General features: G+C 52.6%; 1 protein-coding gene and 1 long non-coding RNA gene across 2 annotated transcripts in view; one reads left to right on the top strand and one right to left on the bottom strand.

Moving 5' to 3' along the window:
* Positions 1–1,168: 1,168 nt before the first annotated feature.
* Positions 1,169–11,334, bottom strand: LOC121067235. Its single transcript, XR_005818189.1, has 3 exons — positions 4,345–11,334; positions 3,649–4,039; positions 1,169–3,552 (listed from the first exon to the last, which is right to left on the bottom strand). It is a non-coding gene; the product is annotated as an uncharacterized LOC121067235 (long non-coding RNA).
* Positions 11,335–13,993: 2,659 nt separating this feature from the next.
* Positions 13,994–17,057, top strand: part of BCL11A (BAF chromatin remodeling complex subunit BCL11A) — a 67,152-nt gene continuing 64,088 nt past the window's right edge. Inside the window, 1 exon segment of the mRNA XM_040551430.1 lies at positions 13,994–14,586. Within this exon segment, the coding sequence (XP_040407364.1) occupies positions 14,532–14,586 (55 nt within the window). The 5' untranslated portion in view covers positions 13,994–14,531.

Here is a 17,057-nt window from a genome sequence, read left to right on the forward strand (position 1 = left end):
TTCTGCAGATAATTAAAAGAAACAGTGTTTAACAAAGTGGACAAAGTCCTGACCTAAGGCATGATGAACTGTACAAATGCTTTTCATGCAGCTAAAAGTTTATAGCATTCTGGAGTGTTGTTTATGTTACTATAAAAAAAAGGTGAGAAAATATATTCAGTTACTTTCTGTTTCCCCCCCATTGAGCAGATGGCAATTCATAGCTTAAATTGTTTTTAAGCCATTTCACATTTTATTAATAAGTACAATATGCTTTTAAACAGCAAACCACACTCAGGCATTTCTGCAGAGGTTACCCAATTGCTCAAGTAGCTCAGAAAGAAAAGAGCTTATAAATTCTGTTGTGTTATGAGGGTGAATGTTTTTCGGTTACTTCTCACGTGGTAGAAAACACTAGCTAAAAACTCTCCTACTTCTCGTTTCAAATTATTTCTAATTTTGGAGGCCACAAATAATACAGCGCAGTTACTCTGTCTAGTTTTGAGATTGTTTCCACCAGCTCTGTTCCTGGTAGAAGAAAACACGCTTTTTAAAGCGCTGAATATTCTTTATATTTTAAGTGAACAATAATATGTAGATTGCTGTGGGGAAGAGCAAAGAAATATTCAGTGGCTCTATTTTGGGAAGCTTTGATGCTGTAGAATGAAAACAGTACTGCAGGAATTGGAAAATTCTCACTGTTGCATCAGTGGTTTTATCAAAACCTGTTAAGTTATAAGAGTGCAGAAATAAGGAAGACAGTTTTTTTTATTATTAATTGACACTCATTTTTAGCTGGCATGTGGTGGCAGGTCCTGCAAACAAACCTTAGACTACACAAGACGCAGATTAGAGCTGAAAATTTTGGAAATGTTCTAAATCTTTGTAACATTGCAGAAAGGAAGTGTAATATTAAACTGACAAATTGAACATACATATTTTTTTCAATGTAATTCACAGTTTCTTTCTATTATTTTTCACTACCCGTGGAGATAAAGCACAACAAATTCCTCAAAGAAAGGGAAATACATTTCCAGATACCTTTTCCGATTAAATAATATATCTCTCTTATACATATGTACTGCCAAATATCTAACCACTCCTTTTCTGCACCACGTCTACAGCCAGGAGTGTTGGCTGTGTGAGTGTTACAGAAGTGACTCTTAACACATGTGGTGCGTGCCTAGCTATATATATGCAGGAAACTATATATAATAATTAGCGTGTGCATATATTATATTGTCATTATAATTTTACATAATCTGTTATATAATCTCAAGGCTGGTACGAGATGAGCAAGTGTGGCAATGTTAGGAATTCTTGGGAAAATGACTCAAATCACTGCTTGTAAATCCTGCGACCAGCCTGGCGAGCCACCAGATGAGAGCAGGGACGTGCCGGCCACCTGCCTGTTGTCACACACCTGTGGGAGCACACACAAGCACCATGTCACTGCGGGGGCACCGGCAGCCCACAGCAGGGCCCAGAGAGGTCAGCCCTGCAGTGCGGAGGGGCACAGAGAGGCGCACAGAACAGCATTCCGCAAGCAGCACAGGCAAGGAGCTGAGCGCTGCAGGGCCAGGCCTGTGCCCCGTGGGGGTGTGGGGGCACGGAGCGTTTCCACTCGGGGTGCGGTGGGGTGGTGGAGATGGGGAGCGGCAGCCGAGCGCCGGGAAGGGAGGAAGAAAACGAAGCAGAACTAGGGAAGTGGCGAAGTGGCGAGCGCTGATTTATCGCAGGAGCCTCTGCTCGTTTCCGGAGATCGAAAGGCGCCCCAGCGACCCAGCACTCGGTGCCCGGTATGGAGCGGGGCTCGGGTGTGCAGCGAGCCGCCCAGCTCACCCTGTGCCTGCCCGCGGCAGCACCAAAACACCCCCACCACCTGAACGGGGGAAACGGCAGAAAGAAAGGGGGGGGCACGCGTAACCCAAGGACGCGGGAAAACAACGGAACGAGTTGCAAGCAGATAAATGAAACGCCAAGTAAATCAGATCAAATCGCCAGGCATTCATTCCCAATAAACAGCCAGCTTTATAATTTCCAGGTGTTGGGGAAAGCCGCTGTCTTATCGTTTATAAATCCCTGCTGGGGGGAGGGAGGGGGAGAATCTGTGGAGGTGGATGAAATATCAAATCACCAGCCTCCGTGTAGATTTATGATTGCATAAGAGGCTTGATCATTTCCATATATTGAAATGTGCTGTCCTTCCCGTGACTGCCCAGCCCTTGGAGGGAGAGAGACGCTCGATTCCGCCTTGATCAATGCTGACTGTGAAGCAAGGAGGAGGAGAAGGGGGGGACCAGCCTGGCACCAGATGGAGCAGGGTCTAGGGAAAGGTCAAGGTTAGCTCAGGCTGCTATTGAATCGGTTGCAGCCTCACAGATAGATCTCTGCCTTGGAGGCACCCACTGGGGCTTCTCAGAATCAAATCTAATAGAAAAGGCAGTCACAGAATGAAATCGCTTCATCTGAATGCTAAAATTGTTATTAGGCTACATTAGAGAGATACCAGGCACGTGATTACCAAAAAAGGAAGCATGCCTAGCAGTTTGTGACTGAAATAAAAGCTGTGAATATGTTGATACCATCGGCAACGTGCAAGTAGAATAGATAACAGGGGAGAGAGGCAGGGAGGGCTGGGTGTGTATAACGAACAGATTAACATATTTATCTGCATGTATATATCTATATAAATTTACTTGTGTGTGTATCTGTGTCTGGGAGGGGGTACATTTATATGCAGGCGGATAGCAGCACTCGACTTGTTGCGAGTCCTGCGGTGGCCGTAGCCCACAGCGCTCTGTGGACGCATGGCAGTTGGTTTGGAGGGCAGGTATGGACTGAGACCGGGAGCGGACTCGGAGGAGAGGTTTGCTCTTCGCTCACGGCCAGACCCTGCCTGCAGTCTCCCAGCCTGCGCTATGGTGCTGCGCTGTGACGTAGATTTTCGATTTGAAGTCTTCGTGGCGGTGTGGGGCTAAGGCATTGTTTGAGGCCTCTCTTCTTTCTTGGCTCAGGCAAAACTCTTTCTGTGAGGAAATGTGGTCAGGCGTGTACACATGTACACACCCCGCATGCCGGACACGCGAGCATGACGCGAGCACACACACATACGTGTTTGGAGCAGCGATGCTGTCAGCTGGCTTCCAAAGATCAAAGTGAGCTCTTCCCAATTACCATCTCCTACACATTAATGATTCTTTAACCTACTGCACAGCCATATCTTAAAGAAGGATTTAGTCTTGTAAAATAAATGCTGGCTACACTAGATTAAACACGATGACTGCACTCCAAGGGTTAATAAATTTAGAATTAACAGATCATCCCAGCTTGATACAGCTACTATAGATGATTTAATATGCAGCCTAAGCAGGTTGACAGTCAGCTCACAGATGCAGATAAGATCAAACAGTCTCTTGATTCAATAGATTGAATGGTTGTACTGAGTGTCTGGAAGGTGAGTGACAGTACGTATGTGGCAGGGGTTCTGGTAAAGAAGGGCTTCGATTCCCAACTGCTGTGCGGTGCACTGGTTTTCCTTTTCTAGCAGTCAACCTTTTCCAGCAATCAAACCTGGAGTTAACATGAAAAAAAATGGCTCAAATATAGTTCAGGAGAGTTATTTGAAGTTTTCAGTAATGAAAAGCTCTGAGCTTTAATAGTAATCACCATTGCTGTTACTAGTTTGCAGTTCAGATTCCTTCTCTATGGACAAGGCCATTGCCACCCACTCTGTCCCACATGGAGGTGGATCTGTCTGCAGCCTGTGCCCATCCGTCCACACTAATTCTCCTTCCCTGTGAGACCTAAAGGTACAGAAAGAAGGGACGTCAGAGACAGAGTGGCAACACCTCGCCCAAGTCGTCCTCTGGTGCGTGGCGAGCCCAACATTGTCCTGATGCGATCTGCCGTCCAGAGGCTTCAGCTGTAGGAAACCGAGACGGGTGCGGAGTGATGGAGCCAATTCCCCCACTCGCTCTTTCAGCTGTCTTGCTTTTCTGGCTTAAAAGTTAATATCTGTAGTAACTCTTCTGCGGTTTATGTTTTCCTTCTCACTCTCCTGTTTAAATAGGAACGTAAAACAGTTTTGTGGAGGCTGGCAAGCAATGAGATGACAGAGTGATCTCTAACAATTTTTATTTTCAAGAATATCAAAGATCAAGAATAAAAGCTCCGCCTGAACCATTAGATTTTGCCATATGAATACATTTCCAGGCAATTTAAAAAATGCGTATTACGTATTCAATAGACCATCACAGGTGTGAATTGTGGCTTATTCTGTTATATGGGGCTACCACCATACTGTTAGGAATATCTGTGTTAAATTTGCTGTGCATGTGAACGCATATGAATTGTATTGCTTACCTGGGTGTTTGCACAAATACCCAATGCCCAGTCTATGGTCTTGATGAATGCCCTGCAAAACGTTAGTGCAGTGAGCAGCACTGTTTTGAATTTAAGAACAGAGCAAACTCCAAATCCAAAAAAGATCATGTTTTCTCTCTGTGATTTTTAAAATGGCCTCATGTACTTTTGCAAGCATTTAACCATGAATTAAACTTTCATTTTAACATGTTTTTAATTTGGAAACCAGCGGTTGCTTTTAATCTCTCAAATGCTGAGTTAGGAAGGACGGGGCCTGAGCATGTGTTTCAGGCCACAGATCCACACCCAAGTACTGCTGGGTTTTGCCCAGTGCCACCCAGCAGGGACGACATGGTCCTGCCAGCCTGCGTCTTGGCGAGCGATGGCTCCAGCTGCCCGTGGAGGAAAGTGACATTGCGCTTCCAGGGGCGTGCTGGGGGTGCGTGAAGGGGACTCTACCCCCCTTGGAGTAGAAGTGCAAAGTATGAAAGACATGCACGCAGAAAGGCCACGTGCAAGTGTGAGCCACGGGCTGGTGCAGCAGTGGGACGAAAGGAGCGGTCTCCACACCGCGGGCAACCGAGCACCTCCACGGCTGCTGCCAGTGGGGAGGGCAATGCAGTGGGCCTGGGGGCGCAGGGGGCGGCCGGCCCCAGGGACCCCCCCTGCGGCGCTGCCGCTTCCCAAGGCGGAACCAGCGAAACCAGTTATCTGGCAGCAATTTGCATATTTATGGTGCCTCCTGCCGTTCTCTCTGATTGCTTCACAGGCAGGAAAGGTAACAGAAAAATATATAACCCCCTCGAAAAAATGGAGAAAAAGGATCAGACGTGCATGGTGACTCTGATACAAGAGCGATCCTTGTAAAGCCTGGGGCAGGAAACTTGTTTACCAAGCAGTTTTTTGTCTTAGGATTGGAACGCAGGGTTGGTTTTATTTTAAGTTCCAAGGCCGAAGATGCGAGGTCCATGATTTGGTGTAAACTGCCAGAGAAATGCAGCGATCGTTTCAGGGAAAAATAATTAGCCTCATCATATTCACTGAATGTATACATCCAAGGAGGAGGCAATCCTTGGAGAATGGGAAAAGCATTCAACAGACTCTTTAAAAGTATAGTGTCATGGTACATATATTTTTTAGTCCCACTCATAAGCAATGTACAAATGTGCAGTACAGCTTTGAATATAAAAGCTAATTAGGTCTCAATTGAGAATAGTTTCAGTTTTATTGGCTCCGAGTACAATGGCTCTCTGAGATACACCTCGGCTCCCGGGCACTTTTGGCCTTCCTTGCAGGAACGGTCGTGGCTGCATCCCCATCCATCCCCACGCGTTGGATACCTTCAGCTGCTTCAGGTGCTGTGGAGCTGCTCAGAACCGCATGGGGTGTCCAGGAGCAGGGGGTTGCAGTGCGTCACGCCACTGGGGTGTCGGGGAGTGCATGATGGCGATGGACCGCACTTCTGCGGCCATCTTCAGACCAAACTTCTTACTGACACCAGTGGGAAGCAGCATTTGAAGACTGGTGCCATGAAACTGCCAGCATTTACCGTTAGTCTGTGGATCTCTCTCTGTGTTTACCTCTGCTTCTCTCTCTCTGGGCACACAGATGCTGTGAGACATAATGCGGTGGGGCACAGCAAAGTTTCAGCGGTGAATACATTAATTTCAGTAAGGTGATATCAAACATTGTACATATTTCTGATTTCTGAATTTAATTTCCTTCGCTTTTTTTTTAATCTGCTGGGGAATAGTTGCTCACCGAACAATAGCATTAGTACAATAACTCCCCCCCAGCCCCAGCATTCATACTTAATGCATATCAGCTTTCTATGTAATGCTGTATGATACACTTGCATGTTATTCTAATTGAGTGAAATCTTATTCATACTGGCGGTAGAAGGCATTTTTCTCACTGCAGTCAGAATTCATACCGTACTGTAAAAATTATATGTGCTGACAATAACAAATGGTGGCAAAACTATCCAAACTGCTCAAAGAAGCGCGCTCTTATCATATGTTATTCACCACCACTCCTGTTGCGCCTCAGCACTGCATCTTTCTGTGCAGCTCTGAGCTATGTAATAATATATTAGTCTGACTACAGAGTTGCATTAAAATATTATTGTAAGCATTCTAACAATTAAGCTGAAATCTTGCACATAAAGAGTTGCATGGGATAAATGTGGCAAAGAAAAAACTCCCCACAGTATGGCTGTTTTTATTTTTATTTTGAATGCAGAAGATCTCTGCTATCTCAACAATTAATTCTTTCTTTTCATCTAGATCCTCACACAAACTATACCATGTTCTGCAAAGCATGTGCATGTCTTCTTTGCTGAAACTAAAAGCTAAAACTAAATGTCATCTGAAACAGTAGTACAAAATTAATACAGAGAATGATGAATCTATATGTTAAATTTCAGTTAAACGCACTCTTAGTGATTAAAAGTTGAAGCTCTAAAAATCAACGTAATAAAAGTTGTTTCCAAAAGATGGTAAGGCGCCAGGCTAACAAAATACTTGACCACATGCTTACTTTAGGCATGGAAGTACAGCTGATGTGCCCAAAGATAAATATATGCTTAAGAATTTTGCAGTACCCAAGACCAAGCAGATTCCTCTGGCAGGGGGATATATCGAGCAGGATTAGAGGAGGGAAATCATTTTCTATTGCACTACCCTTCCCTGTTGTCACTCAAGCCAAGTGTGCTGGGAAGTCGAAGGGACTAAATCTTTCCTCATCCTGTGTAGCAAAACTAATTTCTCAATGGAAATAACTTTTTTTGATTGCTGATGCTTGTATTGTGTGCCTCAGCTTAATGAATTATTTTTATTATTCTACAATTCTTATTTGATTCGATTGAGGTATAGTTGGATTTATTTTTCAAGACAAAATGTTTGCAATTCCACTTCTTCCTGCCTGCCACATCCAGAGTAGAGCTTTCCAGATTTTCTCATAGGGATGATGAGAGCTTGAGCCCCTCGGGTCTGATCTTTCACAGAAGCATGAAAAGCTTCTCCAAATGATCCTGACAAAATCTTGTTCATAAGCAATGGCTATGTAAAAAGATCAGATGCCCCACATAGTTCATTTGGTCAGGCTCAGACCAGCTCTGCTGAGCTCCCCGTGCCTTCTCTGATTAACAGACATTTGGCAATGAGGCACGACTGTGCCATTGTTGAACATACTGCTCTTTTAAACAGTCCTGCTAACTTGCGGGAGCAATGTTTAGATACATACATACATACATATAGAACGGTGGTGCCCGCAGACAGTGCCCATCATGCACCAGGTTCACAGCGAACTGGAACCAGGAGACAAGCTTCTTTCTGGCATGCCTCAACACCAGGCACCGTTACTCCTGTCCATTTGGAAAGCTGCAAGAAGTCAGGACCCAGGGCAGAGCCAGACTCGCCACTTCTTCCTGCTGTGAGCCTCACCAGGAGTTTGCTGGGAGCCTTCCACATCCATGCCGGGTGCTCTGCGCCGGTGGCCCGAATTGGCCATAATTCTTTACCTTGGACTAGCTAGGGATCTCCCCAAACCTAGCAGCTATAGTCAGAAAGAAAATGAATCCAAAAGACACTTGTGTCAATGATGTGTTCTCCTTACGGCTCATAAGCTTGAGGACAGCAACCTGCGTAAGTAAGTGGATGACTTGGAATCTCAGAAATGACTACAAGGACCGTGTCCCTGCTCTGTAACCATTCAGCAAGGTGGGCATGGACTTTGTGGGATCTGGGTCCATTAGAGCAATCTGTTCAAGGTCTGTGGCTCATCTTTCTAGCTCTGGGCTTTCCATCTTTTTCTGCTGGGGTTAAGGAAAATTCCAAGTCCACAGCCTCACCAGCTGAGTGTGATTTGAAGTGATAACCTTCTCTAAGCAACAGAAGTTTAAAACTAGTGAGAAGCATTCTGGAGAGCAATTCTCAGTAAAATTCTTTGTAACACAAAGCCATACTTAAGCTCAGTGTTCAAAGTGAAATGGCTCATCCCTTTCAAAGTGCAATCATGACGACTGTTCTGATGCCAAGGCACATGTGGGACTCACTTCCACACGCTTTGGGGGAAGAAAAAGCCCCCAAAGATGAAAGATTCTAAGAAACTGTTAACAAAGATAACAAAGCAACCTGTCCCCAGCTATCCCCACTGCATCTGGAGATAACCGAGGTGGCCCGCTCCCTGTGCAGGAACGCACTAGGACTGCATTTCAGATTGCTGGTTCAGTGATACCATGCCGGTGTAAATCCGCCTGACTGCTGCTACGCTAGCGGCGGATCACAACAGGACCGAGGAACGCTTCTCAGGAGCTTTAGTTCCCTTCTCTCGGAGGCAGTTCTGTTCTTTATCTTACACGTTTAGGACTCTCTTCTGACATAGATTAAGTGGCACTTCTCTCACACGGTGTCTTCATCTGTATATGTGTACACATAGATGTGGAAGTGTGGCATGCATGCCCCGTGTGTTGCTGCAGAGCTTTAATGTATGTACCTATACATATGCTGCTCAATATGGAGCTTCAAAAGAGCTAGAAGTACCAAATTCATACCCTAGATGTCAGTAAAAGAAAAAAACATTAAAACCCATTAAAAATCATTTTATAAAGGTCTGTGAATCAAGCAATGGGTTAGCCAATTATTCATAAGATAATTCCCTATATGGACTGACAGTCTGAGTCCCAAGTTTCAGCTCAATCAAATTTACACAGCCCGAGTTATAACCTCTTCAAGATGGGGATTGTAACAGGAACACTGACAGACCTTAACTACTGTGCCTCTTTAGTAACGAAAGCTCGACTATTACACTTGCACAGTGGCTGCTGGTGCTGCTATAATTAAGACTGTATGGATTTGCATTATAGGTCAAGTTCTAAATGCACAAAGTTTAAATTATGTTGGCTTGAAACGTAGGATACAAGCTGTCAGGGGCATGTTACACACTTATAGAAAGATACACAAATATTAATAAGATACAAAGTGAAAAGCTAGCTATAACTTCTGGAGCAGTAAGAACTAACACCGGGGTTTGGCTGAAATTAAACATTCGATTAAAAGTGAGATTTTACTGGCATTGTTTATAGCATAGTTAGTGCCTCCCCTGCCTGCCTATGCACAAGCAGAACTGTAGACTTCAAAGGAGGGGTTTGGTATCTGAAAGTCTGCCTCCTGAGTGCTTTGTGTGGTCATTTTATTGTCATCCCCCAAAAGTCCAGTCAAGGTTCAGGGCTCTGTCGTGCTCAGTGCTGTGCAAGCAGGGGCAGGCTGAGATCTCAGACCTTGCTGTAACCGCTGGAAAAACTCTCCTCAAGTTCAGCATTTTATTCTGGGTCCTGCCTAGAGCAGCCTATAACGAAATCTTTCAGTCACCTGGTGCTCATATGTTTGTGATCCTGCATGGACTCGCCGCTGTGTGTGCTGCGCTTGCTGGGTTGGAGTTTATTTTGAGCTTTTATTAAAAGAGAAAAAAAAAAAAAAGAGAAGAGGGAAAGCAGCGTGCCCAAGTTCCTCATCGTGCAATACTAATGCACATGCTATTTCTAGAACGCGCAAGTCCTCTGCTCATTCATGGGGAGTCAGCCTGGTGCGATAAGAGTTCCACCCACAGTGCCTCTGCCTGATTGAGACTATCAACGCGGCGGAGGAGAGCGCCCCGTGCTATCGGCCGTTATGTAACGCGGCACAGCTCGGGAGAACTGGCATAATTTTGGAATTTGTATTTGGTCCTAATGTTCTGTACTGAGTTGGCAAGTGAGATTCCTGCCATGAATGAATGACAGTTGGAGCTTAAAAGCAGGAACATTTGCCCACTAAAGTTGCTGAACTCACCCACTGCCAAGTCTGTCGCTAAATTAGCAGAGAGGCAGGGACAGCAGCGTGCAGCACGCGCTGCATCGCACTCCTCTGCGCCTTCGGGTCCCAGTCCTGCGCGGGAAGACCGTGTGCCTGTCTGTGAGAAGGAGGAAGGCCACGCTTCCCAATTTTAGGCAGTTCTGTGTCCGTTTAGGCAGCAGCCTCCAAGTATCTCACAGGCTTGAATGGAGGAAGGACCACGCTGTTTCTCAGAGAGAACTGAGGCATCAGGAGAAGGAGATGTAAATTTTGGCAGATGTCTCAGGGCTCTGGTCTGCGTGGGACAGATTGACGTGGGCCAGCTGCAGGGGCTACAGCCCAGGGGCAGCCCCTCAGCTAGCGAGCCGGACCCTTGCACGGCAGCCCAACCACCACCCTGGCCCAGCACCTACCTCTGAGCTGCCCACGCGTGGCCAAGCACCTTGGCCGTGTTTTCCCATCTTTGCTCTGGGGCTGGGAGCCGTGTAGCACAGGGGTGGGCAAGATGGCTGGGGATGAGAGCAGCTGAGGCCACTGCAGCAGGATGGGGAGGCATCCTCTGCAGCCGGGGCAAGGAAAGGTCGTGGTGAGAAGCAGGAGGTGACACACAAGTCTGCACGAGTCCGCAGAGCCCCATGGCTGCGCCGTCTTTGGTGCTTGCCCGGGTTTGTTTTCACTTGCCCTTCTCACCCACCAGCACTTCGAGGCGTTAGCACTATTTGAATATTTGTACCTGTTTTTAACTGCCACGTTCGGTAGCGTAACTCCGAGCAGAGTGCCCTCACTTTATGACAGGCACGGAGAAGCCTGAAAACGCTCCATGCGTCCGAGCGGGGACGGTGCACGGGCAGCACCACGTACAGGGGACGGGGTACGGCAGGGGCATCGCCCCTGCTCCCGCAGCCCCCCCGGGCTGCTCCTCGGGGCCCAGCCTCACCGCTGCTCGCCCCTCGGGCATCGCCGGGGACCCCGATTCCCCGTTCCCCCGGGGCGAGGGAAGCCCAGCGGGGCTCCTCTGCCCGACCCGCCGAGGGCAGCAGGGCCGGGGGTGGGCGCGGAGCCCCCCGGCATGGAGCCCCCCGATGTGGAGCGGGCAGGTCCCGGGGGCCACCGCGGCCCTGGGCGTCCGAGCCGCAGCGGTGCTGGCTTTGGAGGCAGGAGCGGGCTGCCGGGGGGGGGTGGGAAGGGGGTGCGGGGGAGGGGGACAGCCCCGTCCTGGGGCCGGAGGTGGCCCCAAAACCCGGCCGGCAGACAGGCAGCGCCCCAGCGCTGGGGCTGAGGCTGTAGCAAAGTCCCTTGCAAGAGCTGTTTGTTGACCACATTCACGTTCAGAGCCCTGAAGCTAAAAGCACTTTACACCATAAAATAAAAGCACTGTCTTTTTTTCTAAAAGGTTACGTCTGGAGGCCACGCTGCTCATACTTCATACAGAAAACTACTGAAAGGGCTATGAAATCCTCTATGATTTACACTCCCTCTCAGTGCATTAGGATATAGATCTACTCGACTCTAAAAATACTGTGGAGTTTCTAACCGACGTGAATATATGTGCATTATTTCAGAAAGTCTGTTAGAAAACTTGTCAACACATTATAAAGCATAAACCAGGACTTGGCCATTAAATACAGAGATCAGAGACAGAATATATACTGCAGGAAGTACTGAGAAAAGTCCCTCCATTCAAAAAAGGTCTATTAGCTAAAAGTTTACACACAATATACACCAAAGGGTTTAGAGAGAGCCCATGGACCGTAATTACAAGGCATAAATGGAATCAGTAAGGGCTTTACAGTCCTGAGCGCAGTTAACTGGGCTGCCAGAAAATAATTTTAATATTGTCATAATTTATTACCCAGCAAAAGCCACATCAAGGATTGTAAATATAGTTACTTTGTGTCCACAACTGCTCATTAAACAGCCTCGTTCCCTTCCCCTAAAAATACAATAAAATAAAAACCCACCTGCATTATTAATCTGTGGTTATGCCACGTTAAAAATGTCTTCTGACTCCTTTTCTTTCTTGAGGTTTGTTATCGCCCTCCAATCACATGACAATGCAAAGTGTCGGGGGGGCGGCGGGGGAGCGCAGCACTATTGTGATCAAACGCCAATATTAATAATTATCCAGCCCGGATGAAATACTGTTTTAAGGCAGCGAGTTCCCATTTAATTCGAGGCATTTTACGATGCGGGAATTAAGGGCACGCTAATGGTAGGAACATCCTCGCTGCCATTCATGAAAGCATCTGTAAAATTAGCTTTTGAATGTATGTTTGAAGACGTGCCGGAGGAAGTCACCTCTGGAATCTCACACGCAGTACAATAATAAAGCAGATTTAGTTGTAACTAAGTGCTTAATTTGCTACGATTTTTTAAAGAAGATCAATGAAACGTCGCCTGTTATTTATTGGAAATAACCACAGATAGGTATTCTGATCTATGTTGGCTTTAGAGAGCGCGCAACTGTGTAATGAATTGTAATTCAGAGGACTGTTAAATGTGAACCGCAGAACCTTTCAGAGGTAATAAAGTCATTACTTTTTACATTGCAGCCACCTTGAAAAGCTTTATACGTGCTATTACAGATAAATCAAATCGCACGGATCTCTCCACAGTCCCGCACGCCTGTTTACACACGTTTCGCGCGCAGCACATGTCCGCGTAGCTCCGACAGCCGAGCCCCACGGCAGCGCGAGGAGCCTCGGAGCCCAGAGCGCTCGCCCGTTGCCACCTGGAGCCGCTTCCCCCCGAAAAGCGGCGCCCGGCAGGCGCTGCCCGGCCGCCCCCGGCCCCGCGGTGCCCGGCCGGGGCTGCGGGCTGAGCGCGGCTCCCGGCCCCGCACCGGCCTCGGGGCAGCCGGGGGGCGGCGGCGCTGCGGGAGGACGGCCCCGGCGTGGAGCGGGGCCCCCCCGGCCCGGCTCCAACAGGTCCCGGCGCGCCCCTGCCGCCGGCCCCCGGCCCCTCCTCGCCGCCCCGCGCCCACCTCGCTCCTGCGGGCGGCCGGCCCCGGGCCTCGCGCGCGGGCACGGCTGGCTCCGGAGCGGTCCCTGCTGCGGGCCCGGCCCCGGGCGGTGCGGGCGCGCTTTGGGCGAAGTTGCGGCCGCCGCATCCTCCCGACTCCGGCCGCTCCTCGCCGCCTCCGGCTGTGCCCCGCTGCGCCTTTCGCTTTCGCTCGCCGCTCTGCCGGCGGGCAGGGTACGGGGCGCCGCCGGGGGGCTCCGGGGGGTCTCGGTCCATGCCGCCCCCTGCCCCGCTCCCGCCGCTCCTCCGCCCGCTCTTCCTCGCTCCCAAAGTCCTCCCGGCTTCCCGGCCCGCCGCTCCCCGCCGAAGTTTGCCGCCGTCCCCAGCCCCCGGCGCCCCCCGGCTCCCCGCAGCCGCCGTCCCTCGGGGCCGGGCCCCGGCTCCCGGGAGGAGGGGACTCGGCGGCTCGGGGGGGTTGGGGGGGGGGGGCGAACGGGGAAGCCGGGAGCCGGCTGGGCCCCCCCTTCCTTTTTGGGTGGTCTCCGCTCCTACCTGCCTTCCCACCTCCTCGGCGCATCCCGAGGCTAGCCTGCCCGGCCGCCCTCCCCGTGTGCCTTCCCTGATGTGTTTGCTTTTCCAGCGGGGGTGGGAGCGTGTGCGCTGCCGCTGCCTCGGCTCGCTCGCTTTTTCTTTCCCCTCTTGCTCCCTTTCCTGCCTCCTCTCTCCCCGCGCGCCCGCTCCGGCCCCTCGCCGCCCCTCTCCCCCTTCCCCTCCCGCAGCCGCCCCGCGGCCCCGGCCGCCCCCCGGCCCCGGCCCCCGGCGCCCCCCGGCTCCCCCCGGCTCCCGCCGGCAGCGTGCGCCCGGCGCCCGGCGCACCCCCTCCCGCCGCGCCCCCTCCCCTCTCCCCCCTGCGATCACTGTCCATTGGCTTGTCCTGGTCTCTTTTTCATGTCCAGCCCCTGATGAGTGTCCATTGGTGTTGCCTTCGCCTTCCCTCCTCCCCTCTCCCCGGCTTGCCCTGCCCATGTTTTGTATGTCTCTGTCCATCCAGGCTCCTGACGTTCAAGTTCGCAGGGACGTCACGTCCGCACTTGAACTTGCAGCTCAGGGGGGCTTTTGCCATTTTTTTCATCTCTCTCTCTCTCTCCTTCCCTCTCTCCCTCTCTCTCCCTCTCTCTCTCCCTCTCTTTTTTTTTCCTTGCACAAAAAAAAAAAAAGCCATGACTGCTATCCCACAATTCATCTTCCCTGCGCCATCTTTGTATTATTTCTAATTTATTTTGGATGTCAAAAGACATTGATGAAGATATTTTCTCTGGAGTCTCCTTCCTCTCTAACCCGTCTCTCCCGATGTGAACCGAGCGACTCACAAGCCACCGAAGCCACCAACCCACCATGTCGCGCCGCAAGCAAGGCAAACCCCAGCACTTAAGCAAACGGGAATTTTCACGTAAGTAAGCCGGAGAGCAATTTATTTCATTTCCCCTTCACGGATTTAATTTTTAATTTGAGCGAGAGCAGAAAGAAAAAAAGAAAAAAAAGTGAGAACGAGCGAGGAGCGAGCGAGGAGGGGAAATGAACTCGGCGCCGGCTCGGAATTACTGGCATTCCGGTGATTTTCGCCCTCGGTCGATCACCTTGAGCACTTTTCTCCTCTTTCTGCCCCGGCCCCCCCGGCCCCCGCCGCGCCGCCCCCCGCGCCCTCGCCCCGCAGCCGTCGCGGAGCCGCCCCGCGCGGGCCAGGTGCGGGCTGGCGGCGGGGGCAGAGCCGGGGAAAGTGCAGAGGAACCGCGGACGGGGCTGCGGGGCGGGAGAAAGTCCGGCGAGCGGAGCCGAGCCCCGCCGCCGCTGCTCGCCGCCGCTCGCCCCTTCGCCCCGCGACACCCTCGGCGGGGCCGGGGGCGAGGGCGGGCGCCGAGCGGGGCCGGCCGCCTTTTGTCTCCGCCGCGGGGTGCGGGACGGCCGCCCCGCTCCCTGCTGCCCGCCGCCCCGGGGCTCCGCCGCCCCGACCTCGCCCCGCGCCCCGCCGCGGCTCGGGCTCGGGCTCGGGCTCGGGCTGGGGCGGGGGGCGGCCCCGGGCGGGCAGGCGGCAGCGCCGAGCCGGCAGGGATTCCCTCCTCGCCCTCGCTTCGCGCTCCCTCGCTCGCTTACTATTTTTTGGAAGATTTTCAAAAAAAAAGTGGAAGTGGATTTTGATTGGGAAAAATCTCGTGTCTGAATGTTTACAAGCACCGCGTGTGCGGGGAGCCTCCTGCCAACAAACACAGGCAGGAGCGAGCCCGGGCTGAGCACACACACACACGCACACACACACGCGCGCACACACGCACGCTCGCACACTCTTCGCACACCCGCGGACGCCCAGCTCGCCGCCGCATTTAAACCCAAAACCAAATCTCCTCTCCCCGGGAGAGAAAAAAAACAACCCGAGCCCCACAACACTGTTCGCAACAAAAACTCTTCGGCTCCCTCCCCGCAGCCGACACAACACACACCAGGGCTAGATGCAAGATAAGCGGGAGCGCTCTTTGCACAACAAAAGGCAACTCGAGCTGGAAAGGTTTGGGGTGAGGGGGGGGGGAAGGAAGGGCGAAAAAAATCCCCTTTTCCTCGGGGTGAGCTTGGGGGGAAGGGGACACGATGCATGCTTCTCGCGGCTCCTTTTCCCTCCTTCTTCCTTGCTTTCCTTTCTCCCCTTCTCTCTCTCCCATTATTCCTGGCGGGTTTTGTTCCCTCCCAGGGATGGCAGAAAACCCAGGGCGATCGCTCGCTGCCAACGAGCCCCGCTCGCTCTCGCCTTTTGCAAAACTTTGCACGGCTATTCCTCCCTCCCAGCCGGCGGCGGAGAGGCTGGCGGCCAGCGCAGCACATGCAGCCCCTTAGCGAAGCGCTGCGGCTCCGCGGAGCCGCCCGGGAGCTGCTCCCCCCGCCCCACGCTGCCCTCGCCCCGCCGGGGCTCGTCCGCAGCCCCCGGCCCCCTTTTTCCGTTTTCCTCCGCTCCTCGGATCTTTTTCCTGGCGCCGCTCAGCGCTGCGCTTCCAGCACCCCCCACCCCGCTGCTGGGGCCCCCTTCCCCGAACCGGGGGCCCCTTCCCCGCCCGGGGATGCCCGCAGCTCCCCTCCCGGGGGGTGCCTCCCGCGGGGCCCCCCCTTTGGCATTCCGGCGCAGCGGAGCCCCCCTGCGCGGCCGCGGAGCCCCCGCCCGGCTGCGGCGCTAGGCCGGGGCGGCCCGGGGGGGACTCCGGGGGGGGCGGGCGGGGAGGGGGAAGCCGGGGGGGGCCGTGGCGGAGCGGGGCGGCTCGGCTCGGCACGGCGGGCTGTGCCGTTCAGTCGCTAGGAGGCACACCGACACCAGAAACGCCCCCGCCGCCCGGCGAACTTGAACCTGGCCGGCGCCTCCGCGCCCGCAGAGCGGCCGAGCCGGCGGGAGGGGGAGGGCTCGCCGCCCGCCCCGGCCCTTCCCCTGCCTTGCCCCCCCCTTCTCCCCCTTCTCCCCCTCGTCTTTGTTCGCGATTTTGGCCGCTTCCAGCCACGAGCCCGCCCGCAGCCGCCTCCCGGGGGCGGCCCGGCCGCTCCGCAGCCGCGCAGCGCTGCACGGGGCCCCCGCTGGCTCTCCGCGACCCCCCCCCTCCCCCCCCCGCTTTTTAAAAAAAAATTAATTTGGAGGTTTTTGGGGGCGGCGGGGGGCGGGCAACTTTGGCGCCGAGTTTGCCGCTGCCCCGCTCCCCCGGCCCGCTCCGTGCCGCCGCCCCCAGCCTCGCCCCCTCGCCGCCCCGCACTTGAAAGCAAACTTGGGCCGAGGCCGCCCCCTCCCTCCCGCCCCCCTGCCCTCCTTCCCCGCTCTCCCGAGCCGTGCCGAGCCGTGCCGAGCCGGCCCCGGCAGCCCGGGCCGCGGCTCCCCTTTGCCCCGCACTTGTCGGG

The sequence above is a fragment of the Cygnus olor genome, chromosome 3 (assembly GCF_009769625.2).
Source record: "Cygnus olor isolate bCygOlo1 chromosome 3, bCygOlo1.pri.v2, whole genome shotgun sequence".
NCBI classification, from domain to species: Eukaryota; Metazoa; Chordata; class Aves; order Anseriformes; family Anatidae; genus Cygnus; species Cygnus olor.